General features: G+C 33.4%; 1 protein-coding gene across 13 annotated transcripts in view; it reads right to left on the bottom strand.

The window, feature by feature from the left end:
• The window catches only part of CHD9 (chromodomain helicase DNA binding protein 9), a 226170-nt gene that overhangs the window by 71276 nt on the left and 129695 nt on the right, over nt 1-25199 (bottom strand). For 10 of the 13 annotated variants that reach the window (XM_019978873.2, XM_070770560.1, XM_070770559.1 and 7 more), the window contains exons 3-8: nt 19352-19683; nt 6793-6904; nt 2578-2724; nt 1624-1692; nt 1486-1541; nt 717-834 (exon numbers count right to left, since the gene is read on the bottom strand). In XM_019978873.2, coding sequence (XP_019834432.2) covers nt 717-834; nt 1486-1541; nt 1624-1692; nt 2578-2724; nt 6793-6904; nt 19352-19683 — 834 coding nt within the window. Of the gene's footprint in view, nt 1-716; nt 835-1485; nt 1542-1623; nt 1693-2577; nt 2725-6792; nt 6905-19351; nt 19684-20484; nt 20796-20846; nt 20930-25199 lie in introns of those variants that run through there. The other 3 variants (XM_019978879.2, XM_070770569.1, XM_019978880.2) reach the window with 2 other exon arrangements.

Below are 25199 nucleotides of genomic sequence, written 5' to 3'. Positions count from 1 at the left end.
TCTATTAAAAGAAAAATTAACAAGTTTAGAGCAGGAAAGGATATCTGACTTTTTAAAAAGGCCTGGAAAAGTTAATGAATTTTTCCAATAATGTTCTGTTCATGCATACACAAAGCTGATACAGAAAATATGCAGTATCTCATATACTGAAAAATCTTCTTTTTCATTTATTTGTTATGTCACCATTACTTGAATAAGTTTGCTGATAAAATACTTTAAGATATTAATATACTCACATTCAACTCTAAAAGGTATTGAAATAAATGTTAACTTTAAAATACAGGAGATAGCTACCATTCTGATTTATTAGTGTTCCTGTTTTAGCTACTTTCCAAGCTAAATTTAGGGCTTCCCTCACCAGGGAAGTAAAGTCAAGTCAGTAAAGTCTCTGTCTACAATGCGGCGACCCAGGTTCAATCCCTGGGTTGGGAAGATCCTCTGGAGAAGGAAATGGCAACCCACTCCAGTACTCTTGCCTGGAAAATCCCATGGATGGAGAAGCGTGGTAGGCTACAGTCTATGGAGTCGCAAAGAGTTGGACACAACTGAGCTACTTCACTCACAAGCTAAATTTAGGGGGGAAAATATGTAGATATCATTTATAGTCAAACATCAAAAGTAGAAGCCTAAGAATTAAGATGAATAATACTTAAGTTTTTGATACATAATATGACATGCATTCAGAGTTCAACACATAATAGTCTTTTTCTTCTTACATCTGCAAAAAAATGTGCTCTTTGTGCTTGTCTCAATTTGAATCGTTTGATTTTCTGCTGGATCCTTTTATCTTTCAGAAGCTGCTGTTCTGTGGCCCATTCACAGTGAAGATAAGAGCTAAAATTTTATAAAAGTAGTATATTAGAATGATATAGAAAATCATGTTTTGTTTTTAGATTTATTTTTAATCATGGCCTCTAAAAATATTATCTTCAACTTTCCAAATAGGCTGTTCATCATTTCATTTAATGTCAACAGACTCTCACATAATTTCTAAAATAAAGCCACTGTGATCACTACACAGAATGGTAAACTGAATCATAAGGATAACAAAGATGTGACTTTTCATTCATTTCTTCATTATAACAGTTTTGTCATGACCAGAAAGCAAACTTGTTTTGAAAGCAATGTAATTTTATTTAAAATACTTTCTTTCACTAAAGCATAAGAAAAAGTTGAACAAAATCTGAAAAGTTTAACAGTATAATATGATGGAAAATGTCTATTATTTCCAAAAGCATGATTTATAAATATTCCTGCATTTTGATGTTAGTCAGTAGTTTTTTTTGGGAAAAAAACTACTCAATTTTAACATGAAAAGTTTTCATAGTCTATTCACTTTTTAATGATTTTTAAGTTCATGCAATAACAAATAAAATATTTTAAAATACCAATAAAAGAAAAATAAGAATTTAACTTAATATATTCAAAATATTAATTCATATTGAAATAATATCTTTCTATTTTTTTTCCAACTCAAATACTTACTAATTCTTGTATTTTACAAAAAATTCTTCTGTATCAATCATCACTCCAGATGATATCTAAGAAAAAGATTCAATAATTATGAGTTTTACAATCAGGCCATGGAATATAAAGTACAGAATGTAATGTATCACTACCTACTTCCTTTTTTATAGTTCTAGAAGATAGTATCTTGTCCACAATTGCAGCATCTTCTTCACTTGGATTCTCCTATGTGAAGGAGGAGAAAAAGTATGATGATACATTCTGAAAACATTTCAGTTGCTACTCTGTATGTCTATAAATATACTAAAATCCAACAAACACTTATTTAACATGTCAGGGATCATGTTAAATGTCAGAAATACAAAATGAAAATGTTGTTACTGTCCTCATCATCACTGGCATCACCCTCATAGTAAACATATTGGGCTTTTTAATTTCTTATGCATTATTCTCAATAGTTTACATTTTGCAGATTAGAAAGCTCAGGTATAGAGAAGATTAGTACTTGTTCAAGGTGTCAGATGATTCAGCAAGGAAATGAGTAGCTGGGTTACAGTCCAGATAAGGGAGAGTAGAAGAACTCTACAAAGAGGAAAATGCATATGTAAAGACATAAAGGTATCAAAATATGGCACTGAGACAACTATGTTCATCAAACCAGAGGACTGAGAGCTTAGAGGGAAGTGGAAGGACATAAGGCCAAAAAACCCATACAAAAGGCTTTATAAGCTGTAAAAAGTGCAGTTTCATTTGTTTCTGATTTAGGACACCATTAGAGGAGTTTTCAAGAAAAGTACTTTAATTAAACTTGTAATTTAGAAACACTCCACAAAAAACATAGAGTTTAGAGGAGTTGCATGAAAATATATTTAGGAGGCAAAAAATTGAATGTCAAGAAGTAAAGATAAAAAAAGAGAGAACAAATACCTAGGTTTCTGATCCAAATAACTAATGGTTCTATTAACTATAATATGGAACCTAGGAGGAAAAGTTAATGTAGGTTTTAGGAGGAAAGATAATGAAGATTTTTATTTATTTATTTTTTTTAAAGATTTTTAATTTACATTGGTTTAAAATGTTTTTTGTCATACAACCCAAAATCTGTCTTACCACAAATAACTGTAAAGGCTGTTCACCAGGTAAAGGAGCTGAATTCTTTTTTATTTTCATAGAGCCTTTAACCTCTTCTTCAGATTGTTTCCCTTCTGCATCTTCTGCATATTTTTTCCTTTTAATTTGTCGATTTGATCTTCTTTTCTGTAATGAATGATAAGGATCATATTCACATGATTTATTTTAAAGGGTCATGTGACAATTTTGTACATTAAATTTTCAAAACTGTATTCTGTATTCATCTTTCCTCATTTTTACTTTTAATTAAAGGAAGATTATAATTTTACCTTTGCCAAAGATTTGCAATCTTTAGTTATCTTTAGTTTACTTCCTAAAATGTCAAGTAGGAATGATTAACAATAATACCTTTATTACTTTTCTTTTGAATTTGTTAAGAATAAAAAGGTCTTTTTATTTAACTATTTCACAGATTGGGAAACATGTATTTTAAAATATTAATACTAGCACAGTTTTTGCTTCAAACCTAGAAAGTCATCAGATGAATATTAGTTTAATATCAGGGGTGTAAAACTAAAAGAAATAAAAACTTTGACACAAAACCCATGAACCTGTGTTTAAAACAGAAAAAAAACAAATAACATAAAATGTTTTAAAAGAGATACACAAAATAACAAAGTATGAAAGCTACTAAAAACTTAAATGTGAATGAAGGAGGAACCACTGTTGTACTGCCTTTACTAGCTTCCCTTAAAAATAAAGATCAGCACTATCATAAAAACGGAAGAAAGCTCTTCAGAAAGTCTTCTGTGCAGTAACATGATTTTAAAATAATCTAAATAATTTAAAAGCAAGTATCAAATGCACATGGCTTTACTTACCTCCCTAAAAATCTAATATTTGATGTTCCCACTAAAAAACAAATTACACAATTGCCTGAAAATCCCTAAGGACTTAGGTTTAACTTTGTGTACCTCCCTAAAATCTCATGGATGGAGGTACCTCAGTCAACTGTTCTTCTACTCAATATTTCATCTTCCTTTTACTATCCTTCTGTGTATTTAGTAACTCCCATAACATTTCCCCAAAATGCAACTAACAGAATACCCATGTGTTCTCCTTTTGGTTTCTGCCAATGTCTTCAATGTGGTAGGTCTTTCATGCTACCATTGCCATAACAAAACTGAATCAGCGCAGCAGTGTGGGGACAAACTTATTTGTATTCAGAAAGGCTGTAGTGCCTCTTCTCTTGAAAGTAGTGGAATATTGAGAGAAAGAAAGGCACTACTGTGGTGAGGCAGCTCAGCCAAATGTAGTAGAAAACTCCATGCTTCAATTAGGATGGGTCACCATCTCTTAGCCACGAAGATATTCATATTTTCAAAGCTCAAGGTGACAATTTTGTCACTATGGGAGGCAGGAAGGTGGCAAACAAAAATTATATAAAAGAGACTGAACATGGGTCTCCTGCACTGCAGAAAGATTCTTTACTATCTTAGCCACCAGGGAAGCCCATAAAGGCTGGGGAGTTCACTAAGAAATATACTAGCTTTTGGTTTACTTGTTAAGTCGTGTCTTACTCTTGTGAACCCATGGACTGTAGCCTTGCCAGGCTCCTCCGTCCATGGAATTTCCCAGGCAAGAATACTGGAGTGGGTTGCCATTTCCTTCTGACCCAGGGATCGAACCTGTATCTCCTGGGGGCTCCTGCACTACAAGAGGATTCTTTACTGAACCACTGAGGAAGCCCAAGGGACTTATAGAAAGCCAATTCTCCCACATTCTCTTTTGGAAAAGATATGAAACATTTATTATTCCCTGGGAGAGAAGAGTCTATGGATCTCTGTTGTTACTGCTAAGTCGCCTCAGTCGTGTCCGACTCTGTGCGACCCCACAGACGGCAGCCCATGAGGCTCCCCCGTCCCTGGGATTCTCCAGGCAAGAGCACTGGAATGGGCTGCCATTTCCTTCTTCAATGCACGAAAGTGAAAAGTGAAAGTGAAGTCACTGAGTCTTGTCCGACTCTTAGTGACCCCATGGACTGCAGCCTACCAGGCTCCTCCATCCATGGGATTTTCCAGGCAAGAGTACTGGAGTGGGTGCCATTGCCTTCTCTGATGGATCTCTAATACCAGGCTAAAGAAATGTTTGGAGTTCTATTACAGGCATCAGTTCTTAATGCTCAAAAATACCTTAATTTAATAACCATTCAGGACACTTATTATTCTAACAATAACATATATTATGAATGTTATGTCTCACTAGGTATAAATAGTTTATATAATGAAGTCTGGTAATAATTTGGTATACTTTTAGAAGATTCTATAGATGATTTCAACATTAAAGTTTCCTTTCTGATCACTTAGGTCAGGTACTTTGAAATGCCATACACAATCCTTAGTAAGTAGTAAACAAGTGGCCTGAAACAATCGTTTTAACTCACAAAAATGCACATTCAGGTAATTCTTTACAAGAAGGAATGAGAGCCACATACTATAAACTGCTCCCTCATTCTATGAAGATTTATCAGTCTATGAGTAATTTAAAAAACTGTGAGTTTTTTTGCAGTTTTCCAACTGATTTCACCAAAACTTACATTCCACTAGAGCATATAGATACACATTCAGCAAAGAGAAGTAAGGTGCCACTCTTACCAATTAGCTTTCTCTGTTACATAACAGTTTCACTACCTTAAAAATACAGAACTAATTTGAATGTCCATATTTTAGGCCAATGTGGGTTGCTTTGGCTTTCTTTTTCTCCATAGTATTTTTCAAAGGACAACTTAAAAGTGACAAACTATTTCTTCAAATTTCTTTTTTCTAACTTTTCCTTAATGTTTTAAAGGCTTCAATCAACAGCACTTTATATAAGAGGTCAGAAACATTATGTTCTTAAATGACTAAATACTTCATTATGATAATGTACCATTTGTTTCCTATCATAGACCTAATAAAATGTGCTAAAATGTGCTATGGGGCTTTAAAAAATAATTTAAGTCTCTAAATGTAGTTAGATTATTGAATTTTCTCTATCAGGTAAAAAATTAAATACCATAACCATATTTTTAGATTTTTCACTTGACTCTAAACCTTCAATTACTTTTCAAGCCTTCAAATCTTAACAATCCATTGTGGTTGAAAACTATTTTTAGATATTTATACATAATTTATATATTAATATATTTAAATATATCAATAATACAGATTTATGATTGTTTACCAGAAAATATTTCTTTCCTTCTCCATTAAAATTTTTGTGTTAAAGCAAAACACTTGTCAAAGCAACCTAGTTAAGTACTGTGAAAGGCATGGAAGAAATATGCATGTTAACCTATTCTACCATTGCATTGTTTGGTAATTACATAATGGAAAAATGGCCAGCATTATTTTAGTAAAAATTTAACTACATTTTCTCATATTGAATAATGATAAGTTTGCCTAAGTTAAGGATAACATATGAAGAAAAAGCCAGGCCATATAATATTAGGAGCTTCAGTCACTGCCCTTACCTCAACTCTTGCAGCAGCCCAGGAGCCTTGAGCCACTACTCTCCCATTGGATAAGAAGCTGCATAAGGAAGAAGAAAGGCCATTCAGGGGCTTTCTGGCCCCATAATGCAACAACTGCCACCACCCCTACGGCCTAGGGTCGTACTTTAATTATTAGAGAGCAGAGGGTGGCCTGAATTATTATGACCTTTACTATATAATTTTTTAACTTCACAAGGTTATTTTGAATATACAGCTATTAAAAAAATAAAAAGTAAAAATGCACAGTATTTTTGTCTGCTTTAGGGGATTTTTAATATACCTGTTCATCTTTTCCTCAGTAGAAGCAGACCAAAGAAATTATCTTCAAGAATGATTCAACCCATTTGCTTTATCATTTGTATGTGACTTTTAAAATTAGTATCTCCATCATTAAATTCATTTAATAATGCTCTATAAGTACAGGGTAATAATATCACTAGATACTCTCCATGCTAAAAGCCACCAGGGTCTTTGGATTGTTACTTAAACTCTCCTGGGCTTCAGTCTCATTATCTGAAAACTGAGAGGGTTTGAAGACGATGTGTAAGTTTCCTCCCAGGTCTAACACTGTAGGACCATACTGTAATAATGTTTTGTCATATAACTTGTATGAAAATAAAATGTACTTTTACCACTAAACTACAGTATAAACATCCATAAAACAATATTATGCTATCTAAATCTGCCAGTGTTCATTTCTCAGAAAAAAATTTCATACTCACTTGAGAGTCTTCCTCTTTGAATGCATGCTGTGTCATCTGCTCTGCATCAGATATTTCATCTGAAGACTCATTCTTTCTCTTTTGTTTCTTACCCAATGTAATAATGAGTTTGCTGTTTTAAGAGAAAAAGAGTAAACAGTAAGATCTCTTTGTATTTCTCCATTTTTGGTCAAAGTAAGATCTCAATGATAAACTTTCTTCTGTTTTTTATCCCTTGAATGTTCAACTTTCAAAGATGCTATTTATCATGAAATAAAAAATGGTATTTTCAAATGATAAACTCTATTCCAATGGGACAAATAGAAACCAATAATACAACTAACATATTTCAAGCTTAGAAATATGGTTAAATTCTATCCCTTGTTTCTTTAGGCTCATGATTATTTTTCATGAGAAAAATGTCAGGTGATTTAATTAATAATTAACATAAATTCATTTATTTTATTATCTTGGATAGATTTGCAATGAGGGATTCTTTTTCCTTCTACTTCTTTTTATTTCAAATTCCACTTAATTTCTTTGAATCCCACCTAGTCTCCAAGTCTCCACTGTTTCTACCCTATAGCAGTTTTTCCCTTACTTAAACAATTAATTGTTCTTTGGTTATTTCACTTAAGGCTTTTTTCTTAGCTACACTCTATCTTTCTAAAGAGTAAGAGTTTTTATATTTCTACAGTATGCATACATTTACCTGTCTCTAACATATACACGTATATATGTACATTAACACACACTGAATGTAAATGTCTAAAATGAAAATGTGTTTTCTATGTTTGTTTCCTGATGAAAGATGGAAATACATAGTACAGCCCACATTTTCTTATCTAGTTCAAGAGATGAGATGACATGATCACTATTAGGAAAGTTCTATTTTAGATACCTATATTCTAAACATAGAAAGCTTCCCGATTATATTCAGGCATGATATATTAGAAATATATCAAAAATTTTTTCAACAGTTATTTACTAATGTGGGAAAACTTGAAGGTTAAAAGCATCTACTTTGAAATCATAGTTTCAAAAATATAAAAGCCTGATGTCACCATTTACCTGTCTTGTGTGGCACTGGGGAAATTACTTGATAGCGTCCTTGCCTGTAAAACAGGGATATTGCAATAGCTAGAGCCATATTTTGGTTGAGAATTAAGCGGGATAATGTACGTCTGAGCACAGCCTTTAACACATAGTTGTTTCTCAACTAATAGTAACTACATCTCACTGTGACATGCCAGCCACTTTCCTGGGTTCTAGGATTTGAAGGTAAAGTTGATAAGGTTCCTAACTTTACATATCATTGTTAGAATACGATCACAGCTAAAATAAAGAGGAAGTTAGAACAAGATGTAATGTGAAGACAAAGGAAGAAATGCTTATATTTACTAAAGAGTAAAGAAGGCTTTACAGAAAAGACAATGTTTGAGACAGGGAACTGAAAGATGAAAGGGAGCCCAACAAGTAGTGAAAGAAAAGACTGAATACATTCCAGACAGGGGGATACCACAGGATATATGAGAATATCCAACAATAAGAGCATGTTCAGTTCAGTTCAGTCGCTCAGTCGTGTCCGACTCTTTGCGACCCCATGAACCGCCAGGACCACACAAAGTATACTACAGGAAGAGCTGGGTCAAGGTCATAGAAGACCCCGTCTTACATGCAAGGGGTTAATGTTTTAGTTTAAGGCCATCTTTAAGCTCCATAGGGCAGAAATTGAAAAGAAATCTGACTTGCTCACCACTGACAACAAATGGCATGGAGATATTTTGAATGGATAAGAACAGTAAAGCAACTGAAAGATGTAAGAATTTTAAACAAATTCTAGGGATGTAATGTACAGCCTGGTGGCTATAGATAATAATATTGAGTTAAATATTTGACAGTTACTGAGAGAGTAAACCTTAAAAGTTCTTATAAGAAAAATATATATTAACTGTGAGGTGACAGATGTTAACAAACTTATTGTGGTAACAGTTTCACAATATATACACACATCAAATCATTATGTTGTACACCATAAATGAATATACTGTGATATGTCAATTACCTCTCAATAAAATTGGGGGGAAAATAATTTTAAATAAGGAAGCAATGCAACTAGAAGGAAATGAAATGTAAATGAGGGAAACCAGCTGCCAATTCAGGTGAGAAATGAAGAATGAAATACAGGACCATGGTAGGGTGGATGAAGAAGTCAAAAAAGATACATAATTTTTCATTTTGGAAGCAGAAACAATAGACTTGGTTATTGACTGGATAATGAGATATGAAGTGAGAAAAAATTCTAGAATGATTAATTCCCAGGATATTCTCATATTGGTTTGATCACCACTTTCAACATGATAATGGTAATTTTTACTTGGTTATCTCACTTGTACTTTTCTGAGTATGTGAAATAAATGACATACAGTAAACATACAGTTTACATTGAAACCAGGAAATCAGAGAAAGTTTAAAAGGATACTCTGACACAACATTAAGGAACTACCCACAGTCATACTCTATCCCCTCTGTTTACACAGGTCATCTCCTCTCTAACTTCCAGTCCCTCTTCCTTTACTCTGGTTTCTCCCCTAAAATAAAAATCTCCCTTGAGGTAATACCTACTATTAGATACCACATCATCTTGTTCTTCCCTCCTTATCCACAGCTCTCGAGTCACTTATACTGTTCCTTTCACTCCTCAATCCACTATAATCAAAACTCTTAAAACAACTTTCCATATTCATAGCTTCCATTTACTCAAAGTTTACTGAGTCAACCTCTGCTGACTTTATATGCATTCTCTAACTTTGTGTTCATATAGTTCTGAGAGGCAAATTATACAAGAGGAGGAAACTGAGGCTTAGAGAATTAAATTACTTGTTTAAAGTCATACCAATAGTAAGAACTGAGACAGAAATTAAATATGCCTCACTCCAAAGACTGACCTCCTAATGTTTAAGGCCACCAATGACCCTTGTAATGCTAAATCCGATGGAAATTAAAAAAAATTTTATCTACCAACACATAACTAATTTTTCCTTGTCTCCACTCTCAGATTCATGACACAACATTCTTCTGGTTCTGACTAAACTTCTTTGGCTCTTCTTTACTTTGTCATTTTTCAGCAGGATTCAGTTTTGTTTTTGTTTTTTTGCCAGTCCCTTAAACTTTGGTATTTCTCAAAGTTGTGTCTTTAGACTTCTTTCCTCTCTATATACTATTCCTAGGCAATTTAATCCATTTGTAACAACCACTTAGAAGTTGAAGATTCTCAAATCTCTTATCTCTAATTCAGACCTTTCCTCAACTTCAGATTCATATAACCAACTGTTTATAAGACATATCCACATGGATATACCACAGATATTAAAATCTCAAAATGGTCCCAAATGCAATTCCTCAGTTTCCTTTAAAAAGTGTACTAATACTACAATATAATGTAAATTCAGAGAAGTGCACATATCAAAAGAGTATATATAGCACAGTGAGTTTTCTCAAACTGAACATAATGTATAACCAGCTCCTAGATCAAGAAACAAGACACTGGTTTCCCAGAAGTCTCCTGTCATGCTTTTTCTTCAAGTAACAACCTCCTTCTAAGAGTAACCTTTGTGTTACTTCTGGTTATTTAATATAACCTAAGGCACTTGGGCAGGTGATCTTCAATGGCAAGGTAAGGGATAACTCAAACTAAAAATGATTGATAGAAATACAGTTTTCATGGCACTCCCTCATCTGCTATCCATTGCCAAACCCAAACATAATTTAGACTGGTTTGTAGATGAGGACAACACTAGCGGCAGCAAAGCTGTTAATAATGACTTCCTATGACATGCAGATCAAGGCCCAATAATACCCTTCAGTACATTGCTTAAAAAGGCATTTTATTAGTGTTTGGTATGCTAAATAAATTCTGTATGTGAAATATATAATCTAATATGGTATCTATATTGCTGCTTAAAGACTCAAATCCCACTCAATAAAAACTTCAATGAAATCAGGAGCAGAGAGATTTAAAATTTTATATTTATGACTATGAAGAGATTGTACTTTGCCTTTCTAGTAGGTAAAGTAAGTTTTCACTCTAAGGACACTGAACTAAGCTGCTTAAATAATATTTTTATAAATAAACATTGACTAAATACTAAGTGCTAAAAAAAAATACTAAGTGCTACCAAATTAGTCTTGAACACTCACTCTTTTTCGTGGAGGTGGATAAGTTAGATATAAGTGTTTTAATATCTTATATTAAAAAGCAGAGACACTCCTTTGCCAACAAAGGTCCATCTAGTCAAGGCTATGGTTTTTCCAGTAGTCATGTATGGATGTGAGAGTTAGACTATAAAGAAAGTTGAGAGACAAAGAATTGATGCTTTTGAACTGTGGTGTTGGAGAAGACTCTTGAGAGTCCCTTGGACTGCAAGGAGATCCAACCAGTCCATCCCAAAGGAAATCAGTTGTGAATATTCATTGGAAGGACAGATGCTGAAGCTGAAACTCCAATACTTTGGCCACCTGATGCGAACTGACTCATTTGAAAAGACTCTGATGCTGGGAAAGATTGAAGGCGGGAGGAGAAGGGGACGACAGATGATGAGATGGTTGGATGGCATCACCGACTCAATGGACATGAGTCTGAGTAAACTCCAGGAGCTAGTGATGGACAGGGAGGCCTGGTGTGCGGCAGTCCATGGTGTCGCAAAGAGTCGAACACGACTAAGCGACTAAACTAAACAGATAATACCTAAGGTAAACCTTCATTACTTTATTTGAAAAATGTACTTACAAACAAAAATACCTTCAAAATTTATTTTTCTTATATTCTGCATTTTCTTCCAATATTATTGTATAGGCCTGGAATAAATCTTAATTCATAAACTAATTAGCTATCATTAACCCATGCAAAAGTATTTTTCAAATTCTAACTTTGCAAGAAATATTTCAAATACAATAGTTTCCTACTAAACTTCTGAGGTCCAAATACTTACACATATGACCATTCTGTTCAAAAAAGCTACATTTCGTCTGTAGAAATAAGGTTTATTCTAAAATTTGAAGTCATTCTTCACTGACATAATTCTGAGTTTAAAAAATATATATTTTATATAAAATATATAGTTTATATATATGTGCATACACACACATATCCTATGGGTACTTACATAGAACATTGGTTCTTAGAAATAATGAAGTCATATCAGTTTATTAAACATTCTAAAATGGTATATAAGGGATATTACAAAGAACAAACATTTGGTTAGTTTTGATCAGTAATTCCTAAACATGTGAGTCAGGTTTCATTAGAAGTTTGTTTGTTAAAAATAAAAATTCTAAATTGAGAGACATTCTGCAAAATAAGGGACTTCCCAGGTGGCTCAGTGGTAAAGAATCTGCCTGCCAATGCAGAGACGCAGGAGACACAGGTTCAATTCCTGGGTCAGGAGGATCCCCTGGAGGAAGAAATGTCAATCCACTCCAGTATTCTTGCCTGGAAAATGCCATGGACAGAGGAGCCTGGCGGGCTACAGTCCATGGGGTTGCAAAGAGATGGACACGACTTAGCAACTGAGCACTACAAAATAAATGCCCAGTATACTCCAAAGAGGAAAATGTCAAAGACTGAAGAATCATTCTAAAATGGAGGAGTATGAGGAGATAAGACAACAAATAAAATATAAAATCCTTAACTGGATCCTGGCCAAAAAAATGGAGCTGACACAATTTGCACTGAGCTGTAACTCAGTTAACAGGATTGTGTTAAGTGTTTACTTCCTGATTTTGATCACTGTGCTTGGGTAAAATATTATTAACATCTGAGGAAGCTGGGTGAAGAGCCTAAGGGAACCCTAACCTATTTTCACAAGTGTGAGATTAGTTCAAAATAAAAACTAACAAAACAAAACTCCAGATTTGTAGGTTCCAACTCCAGAATTCTGATCTAGTAAGTGGGATCCCTTATCAGACTTTATAAGAATTCCCACCAGGTTTTAGAACCACTGGCTCAAAATAATTAGTGAAGAAAACTCCAGGAACAAATATTCAGGATAATAAAACTATTCTATACTTACAGAATACTTAAAATTTCAAAGTGCTTTTGTCTATAGTATCTCAGCTGACCCTGAGAAAAGTTCATATATAGGTGAGGAGGTCATCAGTCTCACTAAACAGAGAAACTTTAGCCCTAAAAGATAAAACAAATTGCCAAAACCACACGTCTAGTAAAAGACAAAAGTCTCCTTACTCCTACTCTGCTATTTTCAACATAGCTTACTGATTTTAAAATAAAATCCTATACTTCAACCAGTAACTAGATAATTTAATATCAATAAATACACTTTAATGAATAAAGAGGATTATGAAACTACATTATATTTTAGAAAATACCACGGTTAAAGTTTGTTGATTTCTGAACAACCAGGGATATCTATTGCCTGTACATTGACAACTGATAGCCATAAATGTTATCTGAAGGAAATCAGATGATCCACAAGTAGAAGAAATATGATAAAATCAGTTAAGCAAAATATCCAATTACCAAAGAGCATTTCATTCCTCTATGATGAATTACAGAAAGTTTACTATGTTAATTCTAAAATAAAATGTCCTTATAGGTACATTCTTCAAATAAATCGATAGTCTGCTTTTTAGAAATGTCACAAAGTAAAGCAACAAAGTAATACAGACTATAATGATAATAAAGACTCTAAGCAAGTTTTGTTTTTTAAAACAGTAAAAGGATCTGTTATCAATGTTAGCAAACTGCAGCAACAAGTGTCCAGGCATGTAAAAGAACTAAATATCAAAACATAGCTTGTTTTCAGACAGCAAAGGGCAATTTCAAACTAAGTATAAATTTGAAATGTTAATTCATTTGATAAGTACACATACTAGAAAACCTCAGTGTTTATATACTTGACGGTTATATTTGATTTTCAGATGTAATTTATGCACTCATCTAAATCCTGCCCACGTGTTATTAGTAGAAGCTGTGTAACAAGCTACATTCTATGCGGTGTCAATCTGTAATTGCCCCTTGTAGATTCTCTCATTGCAATAATTGGACAAACAATGAATCTTATCCAATTTAGTCCATTTGTTGTAATTAATGCATCCAATTCATCAAACATAGAGCAAACAAACAAACCTACTATTTTACATTATGATTTTCTTTTCTTTGTAAGCCCAGTTGCAGGCACTGGGGCTATTTTTAAAATCATCAGATATATACATGTGTATTGTTTTTTTTTAAGAAGAAACATATTTAACTTGATGAAATTATTCCAGTTTAAAGTTCAACTCAAGACTCTAGCTTAAACTTACTTGGAAAAAAACAATCAACTTTTAAAACGGTTTTTAGTTAATCTTTAAATTTATGAAAGGAGGACTGTATTCGAGGTTTTTAATAAGGTGGATTATAAATTACTTCCTGTTTAGGGAATTCCCTGGAGGTTCAGTAGTTAGGACTCTGCACTTCTCCTGTCGGGGGCATGAGTTTGATCCCTGGCTGGGAACTAAGATCCAGTACATCATGTGGCATGGACAAAAAATAATACTAAATAAAACAAATAAATAATGACTTCCAGTTTAAGATTGGGCATCATTTTTTTCAAAATGTTTATTTCACCAAGTTGTTTCATATAGTCACTAAGGTCCAAGTATTAGCTAATCATAGTCAGTATATGTATCAGCATAGTTTAATCCTTATTCTTTAAAAAACTTATTTCCTTTCTTTAAAAAAAAATTTATGCTTAGAAATACTGACAATATAGGAAAATTAAAATCAAATACTATAGTGTCTCTAAAGTACACCTTTCCCCCACAAATTAACATCTATGAAATCAAGATTCACCTAATAATCAAAGGTATGCCAAAGTTTTAACTGTTAATATATTTTTTCTGACACATAAAATAAGTGTCATAATCAATGACATTTTAGATTAAACAAAATAATCACACATTATTTGCTAGTGATAAACCTTATAATACATCTTACATAAAAATATATGTATTATAAATGGACCTGTAAATCTTAAATTCATAAATAATATATAAATTATACATTAATTCTTTCTGCAGATGAATATTTCAGATTTTCATTGAACTTAAGTTTAGAAATAGTCAAATCAATAAAACATTTTATCTTCTTAGCATTTAAAAATTATAGAACTTACACAGTCTACTAATGGCATGATTAACAATTAAAAATACATAATAAATTTATACCACACATTTTTGAAAGTGCTTTCTTATCATATGCTGAGAAACATTTAATTAATACATTTATATTAATACATTTATATTTTATCCAAACACACACTAAATTCCTACTACTCTGAATGTCTGCAATCAGGGTCTCAGTTGTTACTTCCTGTGACACGTGGAGTAGCTGACTGACCAGGGATGAACACCCACCCCTTTGTGGAGTCTTAACCACTGGACCACCAGGGAAGGCTCTCATTTGTTATTTCACTATTATGCAATATAAAGTGATAATTCCCAATTTCTGCTGATTCCTCTTATTCTCCCCTCAGATTTTGTTCATATGATTTTCCCATTATTATTTAAATGTGTGTTTCTCTCTAGACACACATATGGATATACTTACATGTTTGTTTAAAAATACAAACATACATATATATGTATATGCATAGTAGGTAATTAATAAATGTTATTTTGCTTATCCCTTGGGCACTCAGAATGACAATCGCAAAGAAGGGCACATTGTAATTTCCAAATCTTATTAAATGTTTTACTGTTTTTCTTTATAACATGACACCCTTAATTCCAACTTGCTTTGATAAATATCTCCTAATTTAGATGTTTTCTGCTTTAACTAAAGAGAAAAGCTACTTCTAGCACTTGTTAACTGCCACTCTTGTAACAACAGAAAGAATAATTATGAGTAATACAAAAAAGTTTTTTTTAACTTTTAATCGTGAAGGTGTTACCTTTACTGATTAAATTTACAGGGCTACAAGAACATTTTTAAGTGTAAAAAGCATTCTACTTGTCAGTCTGATAGTCTAATGCAAAGAAGTATAAATCATAATTGACAACATGGAAACATAGTTTAAATGTCAAAGCTATAAAACATAAACCTAAAAATGCTTCAATTAAATCTAAAACCGAGCTATAAGAAAAATTCTACTAGAAGTCTTAGAATGAATTTATTTTAGAATTTACTTTATCACTACTAAACCATTAATTTTGCTCCTGTGACTTAGTGAAGGATTAGCTTGCCATTTCTGATTTTAAGAAACCAAATGCAACCATTTGGCATCATTTAAAATTTAATCTTCAATTCATTCACTCTTTTCATAAAATTCACTCCTTTCCATTCATGGAGCTTCTATTATGTAGCAAAGATCATTAAAGAAATACCCACTCTTGTATTTGAAAGGTGGCTTGTTGTAACCTGACTGCCAAGATCATGAAAAATGTCAAAGCAGAAAAAGTCCTATACCTCACTCTTCATTTTATACCTAGCATTTCCATTTTAACTCACACAACCCCTTCCATATAACCATGTAATTCCTTTCAAACTCCAAGCATGTTTCAAAACAAAATTCACCCACCTGTCCTAAATGCCACTCTAGCTAATCTGATAAACAGAGGCATACCAATAAGAAAAAAAGTATTGGGAAGTGAAACTACTCTCCTTCTTATCAGTTTCACCAACTGCTTCTGTTTTTATTTTGTCTGCTTCATTTTTAAACTCATCTTATTCAGGAAGAGAGCCTTAATAGAAAGAGAACCTAAACAGATAGGTGAGAACTTGTTTCAAACAAGGGGCATAGCTCCTAGCCTTGGGTTTTTCCTTAAATAGCTAAATGCTATTTATGTTTTCAGAAAATAACGGCTAACATTATTTACAGGTATCGTTCTATATGCTTTAAATGTTATTAAATCATTTCACCCTCAATATAACACTATAAGGCAAGCACTACCATTATCCTCATTTTATGTATGAGGAAACTAAATTTGGAGAGGTTAAGTATTTGTCCAGGGTCACACTGCTTGTAAGCGATAAAGGGGGAATGTGCATAAGTGCAACTAGTTCCAAAGTCAAAGCACTGAACCTCATTATCATACTGCATGCCCCGTCTAAGTCAGAATTGCTGCAAAGATTAAATGACACTATATCAAAGTCTCTGAAAAGGAAACTCTATTCCTCGTATTTAAAAAAATTAATCTATGAAAGTGGCAGAAAAAATACAAAGGTTTCACGCATATTAGCAAGCAGAGGCAGTACTGGTTTTCTTCAGATTAGTCTTAGTATATAATAATTCCTAGATTATATGATATCACGTATGTGCATTAAGTGAACAACTCTGACTATACAATCATAACTTACTGTTTACAAATTGAGCTATTTTTGAAATTTAAGTTTCATTAATAAGCATTCATCGATGCTCCTGGTTAAGTTCCAGCACACACTCACTTTAATTTTATCTGATATAAATCATCTGATACTAACAAAAGTTCGATTCTTCTAAAACTAAGAAAAACAAAACCTTTACAAGAAAATATTTAATACATCATGAAATACTATTAAAATGATGCAAATAAACTTAACTATTTAAAGGATCGTTCTTCACAAAAAATTTAAAACTGCAAATTCAAAATAATACAACGTAGTGGGCTAACTAGAAAGCACAGTAATGAAATATTAGAAGTGACCAATACAGAACTCCAGGTTGTATATGCATTTCATTTCCATCCACGCTTTTTCTTCCAACATGAAAGTAATCTTTGGTTGTCTAATAAAGATGATCAAAAAACTGCTGCACTCCCAATAGCTTAATAATATATGGGCAAGCTTCAGTTCTACTTGCCTGCAACTTATAAATTCCTCTATCAAAAACTCATCCACTTTCAGCAAGTGATTTTTCTATCACTTACTCAATACCTAACCATAGAAATATCTTTCCAATACAATTCTGACCTCTTCTCACGAATGCTATCTCTAAAAAACAAGTACACTAAATTGATCATGCTGTACAATATTAAAATAATTTATCGTCACTAATCTAACAAAAATACAAATATCACAGACTACAGATACTCTAATATATTACTATCCCCTACCATATTAATCTACACTTTTTAAAAAATCCATGTTTCTTTATTATAATTTATTATTTCTAATTTCCCTTTATATATTATTTTTTTTCTTGAACCAGGTTCACCTCTGTTATCTTTTCCTTTCTTCTAGTTATCCTCCCATTCCCCCATTTAAACTTACTGTAACTCTTGAAGGTTCTCTAAGGTTTCCTCTTATGATTATTTTAAATATCCTTTCCAATAGTACTACTACTTTGTCCATATCCCTGTACAAGTTAAAACTGGAAAATTTTAATTACGGTAACTTTTAATACATTAAAGGATTATATATGGGGTTTCCTAAATTAAAACTAGACAAAATATTGAACTAATAAGATACTTTCATACCAAAACCTTTAAACATAAAAGGAACAAAAATCTAAACTTCAAATTTAATGTTAGCTATCTGCAAATAAAATATAAAATCAATAATATTAATTATGTCTCTATTATAACAAGAGAGCCCATATTATTTAAAGATTTGGACTGAAAGACTTCATGACCTAATGATATAACTTAGTTTGATGGTTGCATTGAAAATGCTGTGAATAAACTGTTATAAATTTAGTTCTAAATATCTATATAATATATAAACAATTTCTTAAGCAAATGAAGATTTTAATAATAATGAAATTTCTCCTTTATTGTGTACTCTTTTATGTGGACAAAAATTAAATACTTAATTAAAATTTCATATAAAGCCTTCAAAAATAACCAAATATTCCCATAAAAACAAGTCTAAACTCTGTTAGCCTTACATTAGTTTTACCCTTGCATACATAAAATAAACAAACACATAAAACAAATAATAGTTATTACATTTTATTTTTTGAAAATAAGTAGTCAAATAAAAACACCTAGGATTAATGTACCCTCCAAAAGCAATTCTTTATCCTTATAATTCTCTTGGAGGATTAATCCTCACCTGGCCTCTTTATTACATAAAGTAAATCAGAACGACTATAAGGAAGTAAGTCTGTAAGAACTGAGAGCTGCTTATTGTTGATTTAAATGGTCTTAGTTTCCTTGCCATTCCATTTATTTCAAAGTTGTGGGTTTATGAGAAAATACTCTATTTCATGTTTCCAAACTATAAAGTACCCAGTGAAGTACAACTAAGAGAGAAATAAATCTACAATTATCAAGAATTTCAAGGCGCTTTTAAATTTTAAATAAAGTAAATTTGGAACTGGCACAGCAATGTGGATTTTCTTTTTCCTTTTTCCATTTTATATATAAAATATCTTCCTATTTTAAATTCTTTTTACTAACAAAAAGGTATGTTCACATATCAGTAAATTTAGTAAAATTCTGGAATATAATCAATACCTAATTCATTCAAAAAGGCAATGAGGTACACAACTTAAAACTCCAAAGTGAGAGTAAACACATCACACGCAAATCAAAAGTAGAAGATTAGACAGACTGCCTTTACAAAAACTTCTAAGGAAGATTTAATTCTTAACCAACTCACCCAATTTTTGTCTTCTCTTTTAATTTAGAACAAGTTTTTGTTTTTTTGCTCTCTTTGTCCTTTGGCTTGGATTTCATCCTTCTTCCTTTCTTCTCCTCTTTTCCTTCAACTGAAGCACTAGGAAAGTTTTCAGGGCTCATTACTCGTGGAATATTGCGTTCCCCTCGCTCCTTTGCTTTTGCTATGGCCTCTGATATTATACGATTAGCCTTTTCTTGCTTGCTTTCTGATTCCACCTTTTTTCTCTGCTTCTTCTCGGACATGATCCTCACCTGGGTATTCTGCAACTTAGTGTATGTCCCAGAACCATCACTCTTCTTGGAAGATGGAGGCTAGAGAAATCAAAATAATTTTTACACAATATATAAAAGTACATTTAAACAATTAATACACACAACCAAAACTTTAGAATTAAGCTTAAAGAAGTAAAATACATAAGCAAATATATGTGTTACAGTTTAAAATTAAAACACTTTGCTGATTTAGATATTAGTCTAGGTATAAAATAAAAAGCCAAACTATTGCTTTTAAAAATGAAGATTAAAGAAGGGTAATATAGATTCACTGATATTTTCACAGCATTCTTAATTAGCTGATTCAAATTTTGTCCTATAAATACAGCTAATCCAAATTAAGTCATATAAATATTCTGGGCATTTGGAATAAGTATCTTCTTTCCTCTTCATTCCAGAACTCTGAAAATTATTAACAAATTTAAAATATCAATTTTCATTCAGAATGACTACTCCCCATAGTTTATTATGATTTTTAGAAAAACAAAGCCTCTCTGCTTTACAAGAAACTGGAACTAGAACCTGAAACCATTTAAATCATTTTAATGTGCAGTCTATGCGGCAATATAGCTAGTTAGTAAACAGACAAAACCATACTAAAAATTAGAGAAAGTTTTAGTTCTTCTGTGAAAGAGTTAAATGAGGATTTTTTTCTCTTTCTATATCATAATATTTTGCTCAAGCAATTCTGGAAAAAAACAAATTTATAGTTTTACGTTAAAATTATTAATATTTTAGCAATATCACAGGAAGCAAATCAACAGCATTTTAAAAAGAATATCCTCTTCAAACACGCATTCATCCACATATTCTTAGATCACAGTTTTGTTACATTCTTACCCGTAAACATGCCTCTGACTACAGCAAGGGAAAAAACCACCAGGAATTTCCAAACACATTTTCATGCTGATTCCAGTGTGCTTCACTGGATATCTTTTCTATACCTGCCTCATCAAAGGTTTCATAGCAGTGCTACAGCACTGAGAAAGGAAGGAGGGTTTAGAATCGCTCACTAAAATGCCACCTTAAGGCCTACAGGCTATAACAAATAACCAAGACGCGAGAAAACAGCAACAAGCTCAAGATGGCGATGCAGTACGACTCCCGCAGCAGCAGCCAGTAATAAGGAAGGTTATTCAATCCCATTAGCCTTTTAGCCCAAAGAACCCCTCCTCCTCCCACTCATTCAGGCTTTCACTTACCCTTCCTCTTGGCCTCTTCACTGAAGACATTTTTGGCGTCAGACAAAGGCTTGCCCTCTGCTTTTTCACCACCCCAGGCAGTGCTCAAGAAAAAAGCATTGAAAGAAGATTCCTAAATGGCCTATTTAGCAAGCTGCAACCAAGAGATGCACAACCCTCCACAAATACACATTGTGATTTATCAACACATTTCTGCCTTGGCAAGTTTATATCCACTGTTCATCCTAATTAGATATGAAAAAGGCGTAAACCCCTCCTAAAAAGCTGAGTTTCCTCAATAGCTGTAAGCAGATAGCCAGATTCCAACAAAGCACAGAAAGAAATGAATGCACAAAGCATCAAAATGCATCAGCATGAATATTAGAGATGTCGTTAAAAATACTGACTCCTTCTGCGGAAGTAGGCCAGCAGATGGTGCTACCAGTTATTATTCCATTAGACTCTGCAATTTAACCCCCAATGGACTGTTCTTCCCTCCATGTAACATATTTAACTCTCACTCTACCATTTCCTGTAGTAAAGTTTTTAAAAAATATACGTAAAAACTTGATTTCAAAAAATTATTTGAAAACAAAAACAGTAGTGAAGTGGCTTTATGTAGCTATCATCATTAAAAAAACAAAGTCCAATGCAATTATTACAGAGAAAAATACTTTTCTCCGTGACAATTCTAAAATATTTAAAGCATAAACACAGCTGAAGAGGAGTGAAGGGTTAAAGAGGAGGTCATGGAAATGAACACATAACAAGTGACTTCTCTTTAAGAAATTAGATAAGGTCTCTCATTATTCTCCTAACAAAAAGCTAACAATGTTATTTTTAAAACAGAGAACTGAAGCTATTTTCATTTAAATTCTAAAAAGAAGCTTAAGATTTTGAAATGAACACATAAGATCTGTCTATAAAGAATAACTAATCCTACTTAAAATTTTCTCTTACTTAAACCTGAATTCATACATTAATTTATTTTCCTAACCTCAAAAAACTCCTAAAACATTCCTGACCTTTACTCTCCACATTCTGTTTCAACTAAACTGTTGAGTTTTTCATATAACAATTTGAGTTTTGGTCAGTTACTAAAAATAAGTAGCAAGTCCTCCTGAATTTGATAATTAATACCATTTTTCTCCTATAAAATATTGAGACTGTTTTAGTAGAATGAAATACCTAAAACAAAATTTTCACTGTTTCAAAATTCACATTGACCTCTTTCATTAATGCCATTTTTTCAACTGGTCTTGGCAGATCACCTAACATCTGCATCAAAGAACCTGTTTTTAGTTTTTTTTTTTCCTTTTAGGCATCAAAGCTCCCGAAATGGAGCTACATTATATGAATAGTATCCTAGAAAGACTAAAGTAAAGAGCAGGAAAGGATATTAAAGGCATAGGATCATTAATGGCAAGAAAAGGATCTTAGTAACCTGAGAGGTCATCTATGTAAAAATCATAATAACCAATAATAATGGCTAACACCAAATGCTTATTAGGTGACAGGCACTATTCTAAGCATTTTACATGTAATAATTAATTCAATCCTGAGTAGTAGGGTAATAGTGATAATGGAGAGGTATAGCACATGGGAGAGATTCTTATAGTAGTATTTCAAAATGAGAGACTTAGGGGCACAAATGATTTTTAGAAATAATAATAAGAAGAGCTAACACATATTATCCTTACTATGTTCTAGGCACTATGCCTAATATGATATACACATGAACAATGTGGATTTAAACTGCCTGGGTCCACTTATATACAGATTTTTTCCAATAAATACTACAGTGCTACGTAATCCACCACTGGTTTCATCCAAGGATGTGGAACCACAGATATGGAGGAATCATGAACTACAAATATGGAGGAATCACATAAAGGGAAAACTGACTATAAATTATAATTGGATCTTTCAGTGAGTCGCTAACCCCACATTGTTCAAGGATCTACAGTACAGTAACTCAGTTAATCTTAAAAACAACCCTACGAAGAAAACCAAAATTCAAAGAGATACATGCATTCCAATGTTCACTGCAACACAATTTACAATAGCCAGGACACAGAAGAAACCTAAATGTACATCAACAAAGAAATGGATAAAGAAGATGTGCTACAAATATACAATGGAATATTAGCCATAAAAAAGAACAAAATAATGCCATCTGCAGCAACATGGATGCACCAAGAGACTGTGATACTCAGTGAAGAAAGTCAGACACAGAAAGATAAGTATCATATGATATTGCTTATTGTGATCTTAAAAAAGGATACCAATAAACTTATTTACAAAACAGAAGTAGAGTACAGGTGGCAAACAAATGTATGGTTCCCAGGGGATGGGAGGGGGGAATAAATGGGAGACTGAAATTGACATATACACATTACCACTGTGGCTGCTTAGTCACTAAGACGTGTCTGACTTTTTGTAACCCCATGGACTGTAGCCCACCAGGCCCAGGCAAGAATACTGCAGTGGGTCGCCATTTTCATTTCCAGGGGAGCTTCCTGGCCCAGGGATCAATCCCACATCTCCTGCTTGGTAGGCGGATTCTTTACTACTGAGCCACCTGGGAAGCCTCATATACACACTACTACATATGAAAGACGTAAACTAATAAGAGCCTGCTGTTTAGTACAGGGAACTCGACTCAATTCTCTGTAATGGCCTATATGGGAAAAGAATCTTTAAAAAAAGTGGATGTATATATATAAATATATGTGTAATCTTTGCTGTACACCTGAAACTAATGCAACATTGTAAACCAACTATACTCCAATAAAAATGAAAAAACAAAAACAACTCTGTTAGATATGTACTACTATATCCTCATAGCTAAGGATACTAAGGCAGAGAGGCTTCCTAGGTGGCGCTAGGGGTAAAGAACTTGCCTGCCAATTCAGAAGACATAAGAGACACCAGTTGGATCCCTGGATTGGGAAGATCCCCAGGAGGAGGGCATGGCAACCCACTCCAGTATTCTTGCCTGGAGAATCTCATGGACAGAGGAGCCTGGCGGGCTACCGTCCATAAGGTCGCAGAGAGTCGGACATGACTAAAGTGACCAAGCAAGCACGCACTAAGGCATAGAGAAATAACTTGCCTGAAACCACACGGCTACTCCAAGATGGACCAGGGATGAGGAGGCAGAAAGCCTTATAATGGAAAACATGCTCTTAACCACTGTATAATACAAGTAAGTTTTGTATTTGTATTGTAAGTTACATGGATTGGTTCAAATACCAATATATTACAGAGACTGGTTCAAATACCCTAAGATATAGAGATTAATTTGAATACAAAAGAAAGTAAATGACTTTCTCAAAATTGCAGAGATACTAGTAACGATGCAAGAAACAAGTTCAGTTTTTTCCAGTCCTCTTTCCAAGATGTAGAAATAAACTATACATGGGTGGGTATGGCTGACAAGCAGGAAGAGTCAATACTTGTTTTCTAGACCAAGTACTAGTACAGGACAAGACAAAAGAAACAGGAAATCTAGTTGAGAAAGGGTGTGTATGAGTACATGATTTAATTCTTTTCACACTGAGCTTGAAATGGAAAGTTTGAGTAATTGGAAATTTGGGACTAGATCCTCAGAAAGAAGTAAGGGTTGGAATATAAAATTTAGATGTTCTTGCCATTTTCTTTCAATATCTTAACTCACTGACACTATTCACAGAACCGAGGGTGATTTCCAAAATATCTCACTTCTCGTACAAAGCTTCTCAATAGATTCTATTACTCGATTCAAAATCCATTTAACGATGAATCTTAACAGTAGACAATCAAATATTTATAATCAAACATTCCTTCTACTATTCAGTTCAGTTCAGTCAGTGGCTCAGTCATGTCCAACTCTTTGCAACCCCATTAACCGCAGGACGCCAGGCCTCCCTGTCCATCACCAGCTCCTGGAGTTTACCCAAGCTCATGTCCATTGAGTCAGTGATGCCATCCAACCATCTCATCCTCTGTCGTCCCCTTCTCCTCCTGCCCTCAATCTTTCCCAGTATCAGGGTCTTTTCAAATGAGGCAGCTCTTCGTATTAGGTGGCCAAAGTATTGGAGTTTCAGCTTCAACATCAGTCCTTCCAATGAACACCCGGGACTGATCTCCTTTGGGATGGAATGGTTGCATCTCTTTGCAGTCCAAGGGACTCTCAAGAGTCTTCTCCAACACCACGGTTCAAAAGCATCAATTCTTTGGTGCTCAGCTTTCTTCACAGTCCAATTCTCACATCCATACATGACTACTGGAAAAACCATAGCCTTGACTAGATGGACCTTTGTTGACAGAGTAATGTCTCTGCTGTTTACTATGCTGTCTAGGTTGGTCATAAGTTTCCAAGGAGTCAGCATC

The sequence above is a fragment of the Bos indicus genome, chromosome 18 (genome assembly GCF_029378745.1).
Source record: "Bos indicus isolate NIAB-ARS_2022 breed Sahiwal x Tharparkar chromosome 18, NIAB-ARS_B.indTharparkar_mat_pri_1.0, whole genome shotgun sequence".
NCBI classification, from domain to species: Eukaryota; Metazoa; Chordata; class Mammalia; order Artiodactyla; family Bovidae; genus Bos; species Bos indicus.
The sequence above is the reverse complement of the archived record's forward strand: the minus strand, read 5'-3'. Positions and strand labels throughout refer to the sequence as shown.